General features: G+C 52.5%; 1 protein-coding gene across 1 annotated transcript; it reads left to right on the plus strand.

The window, feature by feature from the left end:
- Nucleotides 1–5,396: 5,396 nt before the first annotated feature.
- On the plus strand, nucleotides 5,397–6,439 carry LOC133263252 (olfactory receptor 14C36-like). The gene has a single exon (XM_061442967.1). It carries the CDS (start codon nucleotides 5,415–5,417, stop codon nucleotides 6,360–6,362), a length of 948 nt encoding a protein of 315 aa, XP_061298951.1. The 5' UTR covers nucleotides 5,397–5,414; the 3' UTR covers nucleotides 6,363–6,439.
- Nucleotides 6,440–10,010: the final 3,571 nt, after the last annotated feature.

The following is a 10,010-nucleotide window of genomic DNA, read 5'->3' on the forward strand; positions in this document are numbered from 1 at the left end:
ATAAAGACAGTGAGGTGAAGCGAGGCAATGCAAGGCAATGCATGGCAAGGCAAGGGTAGGAAATTCATGGTGAGGCGAGGTGAGGCAAGACAAGGCAGGGCAACAGAAATAAAGACAGAGTGAGGCGAGGCAAGGCGAGGCAAGGCAAGGAAAGGCAAGGAAAGAAAAGGCAAGGAAAGAAAAGGCAAGGAAAGGAAAGGCGAGGCAAGGAAAGGAAAGGCGAGGCAAGGAAAGGGAAGGCATGGTGAGGCGAGGGGAGGAGAGGCAAGGCAAGGCGAGGTGAGGCAAGGCAATGCAAGGCAAGGCAAGGCAAGGCGAGGTGAGGCAAGGCAATGCAAGGCAAGGCAAGGGAAGGCAAGGCCATTAAAGGCCAGGAAAGGCGAGGAGAGGTGAGGCAAGGAGAGGCAAGGGAAGGGAAGGAAAGAAAAGGCAAAGCAAGACCCAAACCTGACTCTGCTTAACTTTTGAGATCAGACAAAATGGTGGTGGGTAAAACACACTCTGTGGACTGGACTAGCCTAGCCTGGCCTTGCCTGGTCTTGCCTTGCATTTACCTAACTTGCCTAGACTTTCCTGGCATGGCTTGGCCTGGCCTTTCTTTGCCTTGCATTGAATTGCCTTGCCATACCTTCCGTTGCTTGACTGTCCTGGCCTAGCCTGACCTTGCCCTGCTTGATGTGGTCTGTCCTGGCCTTGCAGGGCTTTTCTTGCCTTGCCTTGCCCTTCCTGGGCTGGCCTGGCCTTGACTTGCCTTGCTTTGCCTTGCCTTGCCTTACCTTGCCTTACCATGCCTGGCCTTGCCTGGCATTGCCTTGCCTTGCCTTGCCTTGCACTGCCTTACCTTGCCTTGCCTTGCCTTCCCTTCCCTTGCCTTGCCTTCCATTGCCATGCCTTGCCTTGCCTTTTCTTTCCTTCCCTTGCCTTGCCTCGCCTCACCTTACCTCTTCTCGCCTTTCCTGACCTTTAATGGCCTTGCCTTGCCTTGCCTTGCCTTGCCTTGCATTGCCTTGCCTCCCCTTGCCTCATCATGCCTTTCCTTTCCTTTCCTTTCCTTTCCTTTCCTTTCCTTTCCTTTCCTTTCCTTTCCTTTCCTTTCCTTTCCTTTCCTTTCCTTTCCTTTCCTTTCCTTTCCTTTCCTTTCCTTTCCTTTCCTTTCCTTTCCTTTCCTTTCCTTTCCTTTCCTTTCCTTTCCTTTCCTTTCCTTTCCTTTCCTTTCCTTTCCTTCCCTTCCCTTCCCTTTCCTTTCCTTTCCTTCCCTTCCCTTCCCTTCCCTTCCCTTCCCTTCCCTTCCCTTCCCTTCCCTTCCCTTCCCTTCCCTTCCCTTTCCTTCCCTCTCCTTGCCTTGCCTTGCCTTGCCTTGCCTTCCCTTGCCTTGCCTTCCCTTGCCTTCCCTTGCCTTCCCTTGCCTTCCCTTGCCTTCCCTCCCCTTGCCTTGCCTTCCCTTGCCTTGCCTCACTATGTCTTTATTTCTGTTGCCCTGGCTTTGCCTCACCTCACCTCAACTCACCATGAATTTCTTTCCCTTGCCTTGCCATGCCTTGCCTTCCATTGCCTCGCATTGCCTCGCCATGCTATTCCTTCCTTTGCCATGCCTTGCCTTTCCTTGCCTTGACTTGTCTTGCCATGTCTTCCCTTCCCTTCCCTTGCCATGCCTTGCCTTGCCTTGCCTAGCCTTGCCTTGCCTTGCCATGCCTTGCCTTGCCTGGCTTGGCCTGGCCTGTCCTTCCCTTGCCTTGCCTTGACTTGCCTCGCCTTTCCTGGCCTAGCCTGGCCTGGACATGCCTTGCCTTGCCTAGCATTGCCTTGCCTGGCCTTGCATTGCCTTGCCTTTCCTTGCATTTCCTTACCTTGCCTGGCCTGGCCTGTCCTGTCATGGCCTTGCCTGGCCTTGCCTTGCCTTGCCTTGCCTTACCTTGAGTTGCCCTGCCTTGCCTTGAGTTGCCTTGCCTTGTCTTGCCTTGCCATTTCTTGCCTGGCCTTGCCTTGCCTTCCCTAGCCTTGCATTGCCTTCCCTTGCTTTGCCTTCCTTTGTCTTGCATTGCCTTGCCTTGCCTGGCCTTGCTTGATCTCTTGCTGTGTCATGTGCACTTGCCACTTACTGAGGAAAGTATCCATGGGCTGGGAAAGGAAACAGCGCAGGAGGGAATTTTTAGCTAATTGTAGCTCTTCCTGGTAAAACCTGTAGGGCTTTAGCATCTTGTTCCATATTTTCCGTGGTCACTGGAATGGGTTTCATTATTAAAAAAAGTATTTCATTTTCTACTTCCCTGTGTTCCAGGAAAAAGAGCAACAAGGGCCTCCCCTTGTGCTACAGCTTGTGACTCTGTGCAAGACATGACAAGAAAAACAGCTGGGCTGGTACTTGTGGAGAAGCCTGTGGCCTGTAGAGCTTCATCAGGGACAAGGACAGGTTTCTTTGCAAGCACTGACTCAGTTCAGCCCAGCTGTGCTGTAGTGAAGAGCAGCACCCCTCACTGCCCTGTGCGGAGTCGGGGCTGGGGTGTGTGCTCCCCACCCCTTCTCTCCTGCCTCCTTTCTCTGCAGTGAAACAGAAACTGTGTTCTCTGAAGAAATTCTTTCTGGTGAGGGTGGTGAGACACTGGAATGTGTTTCCCAGAGAAGTCCCCCATGCCTGTTCTGAAACTGTTTAGGATTGCTGAAAGAATCACTTCCACAGATAACAGCAGAAGTGATTTTAATGTGAATTTCTAAAAGCAGGATTCCTCAGGATTTGGTGGCGAGGCCCCACTCCACCATCTACAAAAAGAGATTGTGTCAGACTTGGCAAGGATTTATCCAGGACTGGATTCAAGCGATTTACACAGCATTGAACTGAAATCATGTGTATAGAAACTGCAAACAGAAAGGAATAAGGGAGACCCTCTTGTTGAGTCATGAGGTTCAGATTGGATCTCTTTGCTTTCTAAGCTCCCTCTCCGAGAGCAGTCTGCGTGCCACTGGATTCCATCTTAGTCTCAGGCCTAGTATTCATCTAAAGGATCACAAATGCCAGCTAGCAGCAGTTTGCATTTGTAAACTCAATCACAGGATTTCTAACAGCACTTGATCACTGAAGCTAATATACACGCACTTGCAATTAAATATCCAACCTGACACAACCCACTGAGATGGAGCTAGATGGCTGTGCACAGATCTAGATGCATCCCTATGCTAAAGCTGCCCTTGGTGAAGTGAAAAGTAAAAGCAGAGCACAATACTCACAGCAGCTCTGGAAGCACTCCTCAGCGGGCGAAGGGCTGAGTGTCAGTGAGCAGCAGGATCGGCCCAGCCAGATGATCCCCCTATTAGCTAAACTGGAGAGGTTAGGGGGCTCTCAGAGATGTCTCACTATGAGGGAGATGCTGCCCACAGTACACTGCGGTCCAGGAGAGGGTTAGGGTTAGGGTTAGGGTTAGGGGTTAGAGCTCAAAAAATCTCTCTCTTGGGACTAAAAGTTCTAGGGTCGTCAGAGAGGTGTGCTCGCTTCTTGCCGCTGTGCCAACAAACATAGTAGTACTGAATTCCAGTTATAAATTGAGGGCAATGTTTGGTTGCTTTACTCAGTTGTTAAGAATTTCTTAAATGTGTTTAAGTACGATTATATACATGGACAAGTTTCTGCATCAACATAACTTGTTCAGCTGATTTCTATGCTCTAATGTATAGCAGAATGTTTAACAACAAACAGGATAGGATATAAATTAGTGAAATTAAGGTAGGATGTAAAATTCAGCTTTAAAGCCTCAGTTTCTGGGGTATCCTACCAGAGGTGTTCTCATGCTCAGTGTGTGGACTTCCCAGAGATAAGTTAATGGTTGGATTTGATGTTCTCAAAGGGCCATTTTCAAATTCATTGATTGATTGTAAGAAACGAAGATTTTTAGCCTTAAATCTTTGTATCATCAGAGAACTGGCACTGCAGGAAGGCAGTGTGCCTCCCAGCTGAGGGAGGTAAGATCAGTGCTTGCTTCAGGCTGTTTCCCATGGTGTTTCCCTGGAGCCCCAGGGAGCCCTGGAAGGAGCCCAGTGGGGCAGAGGCAGAGCCACCTTGGGCTGGACCTCTGCTGCTAAGCTGGGACCGAGGGGAGACCTGCGAGACACAGGGAGCTTAAAGGCACTTGGCAGTGGAGGATGCTGAGGAGGAGGAGGAGGAACCTTCTGAAGGAGAAACCTTCCCAGCCCTGTTTGTGGTAAGGCACTGGGTGCAGGGCAATGCAGCTGCAGTTTCTCTCTGTAGATAAGGTGGAGGACGTGCTGCAGAGCAGGGCTTCCCCCTGCACCATGCAGGGACAGGACAAGGCAGGTCCCTTGTGCCGGGGCTGGCTGCAGGGTGTGAATGTGGGTGTGCAGCCAGGGGTGCCCAGCGCTGCCCTTGCAGCAGGGTCCCTGCAGCCCAAAGGCTGTGTGCAGGGGCAGGGACTCTGCTGCCTGCCAGGGTCAGCACTCAGCCTGCCCGGGAGCTCCCAATGGAGCTCAGGGGGAGCTGAGGGGAAAGGAGAAACTCCTGACAGGGAAGTGAAGTGCTGTGTGGGTGACGCTGCTCCAATCTGCCGTCACTCTGAGTACTTCTTCAGAGGGTCCTTCTGAAAGACACTGAGGCATCATTTACCTGATAGGGAAGGATCCTGAGCTTTGATGGTTTTCCCTCTTGGTGGGCAGGTTGGGCAGTGGGAGCTGGGAATTTACTTCTCTGCTTTGGGGGAGGCACCGAGAGTCTTGTGAGGGCTTGTGTGAGCTGCTCCTGAGCCCCTGCACAGGCAGGGGTGTGCAGGGCAGAGCTGAGCACACAGCCCATGGCATGGGCTCTGGGAGCACTGAGAGGGAGCAGAGGTGGGCACAGAGCAGCAGCTCCTGGCAGGGACAGCTCCAGGCAGCAGAGACATGGGCAGGGAGTGGGGGGAAAGTGCAGCCCAGCCCTGGGGAGGGTGCGTTCAGGCAGCTCTCTTGCGGTCTGGCACTGGAGGTGGCTGCTGCCTGTGCTCTGCTGCCCACAGCCCTTTGCTTCTCCCCATGAGAGCTCTGTGGACTGTCCTTTGAAACCGTTCTCCCCTGGTCTCAGCACAGGACAGATGTTTGTGGGAGTTCTTAAGATCAATTTGTGTGTGAAGGCACCTTACAGGCAGTGCAAGCTTGAGCACAGGGCAAGTGAGAGAGGACTGATGGACACTGCAGCTCTCTTGGTTCTGCAAAGAACTGAGACTTTTTGCCTGATGCAATGCTCTTCTGACTGTACCTAGGAGGAAGCCTCAGCAGTGTAATGACATGACTGCCGATGACACTGAACCTCTCCTCTCCTGCTAATATGTGCTCAGTTGTGAATGTGTAAACTGAACTTCTGTATCTGACATCCCTCCTGTCCTAACCTGTCACTGCCTTTTTCTCCTCTGACGGTGCCCCATGCCCAGAGGCAGCAGATGTCCAACGGCAGCTCCATCACCCAGTTCCTCCTCCTGCCATTCGCACACACGCGGGAGCTGCAGCTCTGCCACTTCTGGCTCTTCCTGGGCATCTCCCTGGCTGCGCTCCTGGGCAACGGCCTCATCATCACCAGCACAGCCTGCGACCAGCGCCTCCACACCCCCAGGTACTTCTTCCTCCTCAACCTCTCCCTGCTGGACCTGGGCTGCATCTCCACCACTGTCCCCAAATCCATGGCCAATTCCCTCTGGGACACCAGGGCCATCTCCTACACAGGTTGTGCTGCACAGCTCTTTTTTGTGCTCTTTTTTCTCATAGCTGAGTTTTATCTCCTCACTGTCATGTCCTACGACCGCTACGTGGCCATCTGCAAGCCCCTGCACTATGGGACCCTCCTGGGCAGCAGAGTTTGTGTCCACCTGGCAGCAGCTGCCTGGGGCACTGGGTTTCTCAGTGCTCTGCTGCACACAGCCAATACATTTTCACTGCCCCTCTGCCGAGACAATGATGTGGAGCAGTTCTTCTGTGAAATCCCCCACATCCTCAAGCTCTCCTGCTCACACTCCTACCTCAGGGAAGTTGGGCTTCTTGTGGTTGGTGTCCTGATTGCTGTTGGCTGTTTTGTTTTCATTGTGGGGTCCTATGTGCAGATCTTCAGGGCCGTGCTGAGGATCCCCTCTGAGCAGGGACGCCACAAAGCCTTTTCCATGTGCCTCCCTCACCTGGCAGTGCTTTCCCTTCTTCTCAGCACTGGCACATTTGCCTACCTGAAGCCCCCCTCCATCTCCTCCCCATCCCTGGATCTGGTGGTGTCAGTGCTGTACTCGGTGGTGCCTCCAGCAGTGAACCCCCTCATCTACAGCCTGAGGAACCAGGAGCTCAAGGATGCTGTGAGGAAGCTGGTGACCAGATGTGTTTCAGCAGATATACGCTGCTTGCTTTAGCCTTGAAAGGGCTTCCAGTGTAGGTCATGACAGGCCATGTCTGTCTTTCCTGCTTTACATTTGTTTTCCTATTTCAATTTGTGATTATGTTTTCTTAATAGAAATGTCAGGTTTCATCTCCTAATTAAGTTGCCATTCGTGTTGTGTGACCCACAGACTTTGTGTCACTCTGGTCTCTGACTGTATTTAAGGGAAATAAATGATCCTGCAGCAACTTCTTCTCTGTGATATGTCCTCACATGTCAGGAATGAAGGGGAATGAAAGCAGCTTTCTGGCTGCTCCAGCTCTGGGATGGCTGCTCTGTGCCTGCAGCAGGAAGGGCTCTTGGGGAGGCCAAGGGCCGGGGCTGTTGTGCTGGTGTGGGGCGATGGGAAAGCATGGGGGGGGCTGCAGAGCTCTCAGGGAGTTTTGGGCAGGAGAGCAGGGGACACAGGGGTCCCTGCAGGGAGCTCCCCTGCAATGGCACAGGCTGGGGCTGCCTGGCTGAGAACAGCATATGGGAAAGATCTGGGTGGGCCAGAGCTGGACAGGAGGCAGCAAGGGAGGACAGCAGCATCGTGGGCTGTATGAGCAGGAGCACAGCAGGAGAACAAGGGAAGGGATGATCTGGAATACTCCATCCAGGCTTCACATCCCCACTTCAGGAATGCTATTGGCAATCAGGTGTGAGTTTATCAATGGGCCCTCAGGACAGGCAGGGACTGGATCACGGTGTCTGTGGAGAGAGGCTGGGGCAGCTGGGCTTGTCCATCCTGGAGAAGGGAAGGCTGATGGGGACCTGAGATCTTGGTAAGGGAAGGCTATTGGGGACTTGCTGCCTGTAGTGGGAAGGAGGACATGGAGAATACAGAGCCAGGCTCCTTACCATGGTGTCTGGTGGGAGGACAAAAGGCAGTGGGGGATAGTGACAGAGGAGAGGTTCAGGCAGGACAGAAGGAAACCTTGTTCCCATCGACTCAGGCAAGGGCTGCATCAGGTCACCCAGAGAGGCTGTGCAGTCTCTGGCCTTGGGAATTTCCAGCTCAGCTTGAATCAAGCCTTGAACCACTTGCTCTGACCCTGTTCCTGGTGGGTTCGACATGAGACATCCTGGGGTCCCTTCCAACCTCTGTTCACTTCTGATCCTACAATGATGGGCTTAGGAAAGGTCACAAAGATGCTCTAAGGGCTCGAGCACATCTCCAACGGAAACAGGCTGAGAGATGTTGCTCTTTAGCCTGGAGAAGAGAAGGTTCCAGGGAGACATCTTAGCAATCTTCCCGTGTCTAAGCAGGCCCTGCAAAGAATCTGGAGAGGGGCATTTTATGAGGCTGTGCAGTGAAGGACAAGGGGGAATGGCTTTAAGCTGAAGAAAGGGAGATTTAGCTTGACATTAGGAGGAAGTTGTTCCCTTTGAGGGCGGTGGGACACTGGCACAGGGTGCCCAGACAAGCTGTGTCTGACCCATCCCTGTCAGTGCTCAAGGCCAGGTTGGATGGGAGTCAGCTTTGCTCTGAAGCAGTGCTTTGTCCACCTCTGATGTTCACAAGGGATGACAGATGAAATCCAACTTCATTGTAAAGTTCACTACTTGTACTCATGACTCGAGTCTTGGTTGCACAAGAGAGGATCAGCATGGCCTTAGAGTCATTTGGACTGTGTTATTTATTTACTGGCATAACACTGCTGAGGTGTTTGTTTTTTTTTTTTTGGGAGGGGGGTGCTATAAAACATTCTTTGTATGACAGAAAGTCAGAACAATACTGAAACAGGGAGAAGTTCTCTGCTCCTTGTAGCTTAGTGCAGAGCAAGGAGTGCTGCAGCGTCCATCAGTCCTTTCCCATTTGCCCTGTGCTTACAACACTTGTGTATGATGCCTTCACACACAAAGTGCTCTTAAGAACCCCCACAAACACCTGTCCTGTGCTGAAAGCAGGGGAGCACGGTTTCAAAGAGCAGATCACGGAGCTCTCATGGGGAGAAGCAAAGGGCTGCAGGCAGCAGAGCATGGCCAGGAGCCACCTCCAGTGCCAGACCCCAAGAGAGCTGCCTGAATGCGCCCTCCCCAGGGCTGGGCTGCGCTTTCCCGTCACTCCCTGCCCAGACTATCTGAGAACTTTCCCTCATGGGAACATGCCTCCAAGTGGCACATGGGGAATGCCCACGGCTGGGGGTGCCTGAACGCTGCTCATCATGCTCCATGAGCCCGCCTTCCTGTCTCCCTTTCCTGCACTACCCAAACTTGCCTGGAATACAGCATCCATTCCTGAGCCTGGGGAATGCAGGAACCTCCTGCAGTGAGGTGTGCAAAGCTTCTGTGAGACACTTGTAAGTGTGGGCAGAGTGTGGGGTTTGTGCAGCGGAGAGGGTGCTACAGGCAGGAAGCTGTCCCAGATGAGGTACCCTGTCCCCAGAGCATGGGGTACCTTGCACCCAAGGACACCACCTTTCCTTTTGGCTCTTGCCAACAAGTTCTCAATCCGGACCATTGCCTTTTCCCACTGATCTCCCATGGTGCTTAGCTCTCTATACTGATGGCATCACCCATTCTTCTATAAGTCCCCTTTAGATCAGCTTGCTGAGGGATATTCACTCCACCTGCTGAATTGACACTATAGTAGCAGCCTACAACTAGGTGAAATGTGGCTTCAGAGATGATGTAGGTTTTCTTGCTAGCAGGAAGAGAAGGAAATGTCTGCAAAGTGCAGCTTGGAAGGTTCAGACTCAAAGTTAGGAAAGAGAAATGTCTCTCAAAAGGTGGACTTGTGGTGCAAGAGGTCACCCGGAGGGAGTCTGGCTCAGCCCATGGCTTTGTGTTTCAAGGAACAGACAGCCATGGGTGCAGAGATGGGACTGAAGGTACAGAAATGCCAGGTGAGAGCTAGGTGGGAAAGCAAGATGGGGGTCAACTGCCTGAAGGGAAAGAGGTGCAGGCATGGGCCAGTGTAGGACAGCCTGCAGCAGAGATGGCAGGGTTCTGGCATGGCTGAAAGGCCCAAAAGAACAAAAGGCCTCTGTGCCCTGGGCTATGGCAGTCGCCTCTTTCATCAAGACCTATGAGGAGAACTTTCATTCTCAGGATTTCAGGCTCTGCTTCTCCAAGTGCTGTGGTCAGGGCTTGGCCTTTCTGCATCATCAAACAAACCAAGGGTTTTCCCACCATCAGACACCTGCACTTTGCCTTTGTCTCCAGTAATCAGAGCCTGCAGTTACTTGCTTTAAAGAGTCCCTGGGGAGGCTTTGTCAGCATCAGCCCTCAGTGGGGCCCATTAATGCTGCACACTCTTGGGACTTTGTTTCTGAGTTGGACTTCTTGAGAGGTTTCCTCAGTCTCCTCTCATCCCCTGAGGTTCACGGACTCAGCCCAAATACACCATGGGACTCATTAAACCCTGATGAGCCATGTGTCACCGTGAAGTTTTTGTCAAGTCTTCCAGATTGTCTTCCTGGGAACTGGGGAGGTTTCTGGGTGCAGGAAGATTACAAAGGGCATCTGTTCGAAGTTATTTGAAAGGGTTATTTGAAAGGAAAATCTACGAAAGATGGGAGGAATGAAGGACGCGGTGTAACAGGCAGGACAGTGGCAGTGGAAGGGGAAGATCGGCATTCCTTTGGGATCCCCCTTGTGAAAGGCCATTGGATTGGCAGAGGTCTCTTGGGAGGGAGGA

This window comes from Pezoporus flaviventris, unplaced genomic scaffold, assembly GCF_033815535.1.
Source record: "Pezoporus flaviventris isolate CSIRO_AGI_PZ_B2104156 unplaced genomic scaffold, CSIRO_AGI_Pfla_v1 ptg000259l, whole genome shotgun sequence".
In the NCBI taxonomy this organism is placed as follows: domain Eukaryota; kingdom Metazoa; phylum Chordata; class Aves; order Psittaciformes; family Psittacidae; genus Pezoporus; species Pezoporus flaviventris.

What these genes read in the sequence shown, in the direction of transcription:
- LOC133263252 (XM_061442967.1), top strand. Translation starts at nt 5,415, where the DNA reads ATGTCCAACGGCAGCTCCATCACCCAGTTCCTCCTCCTGCCATTCGCA.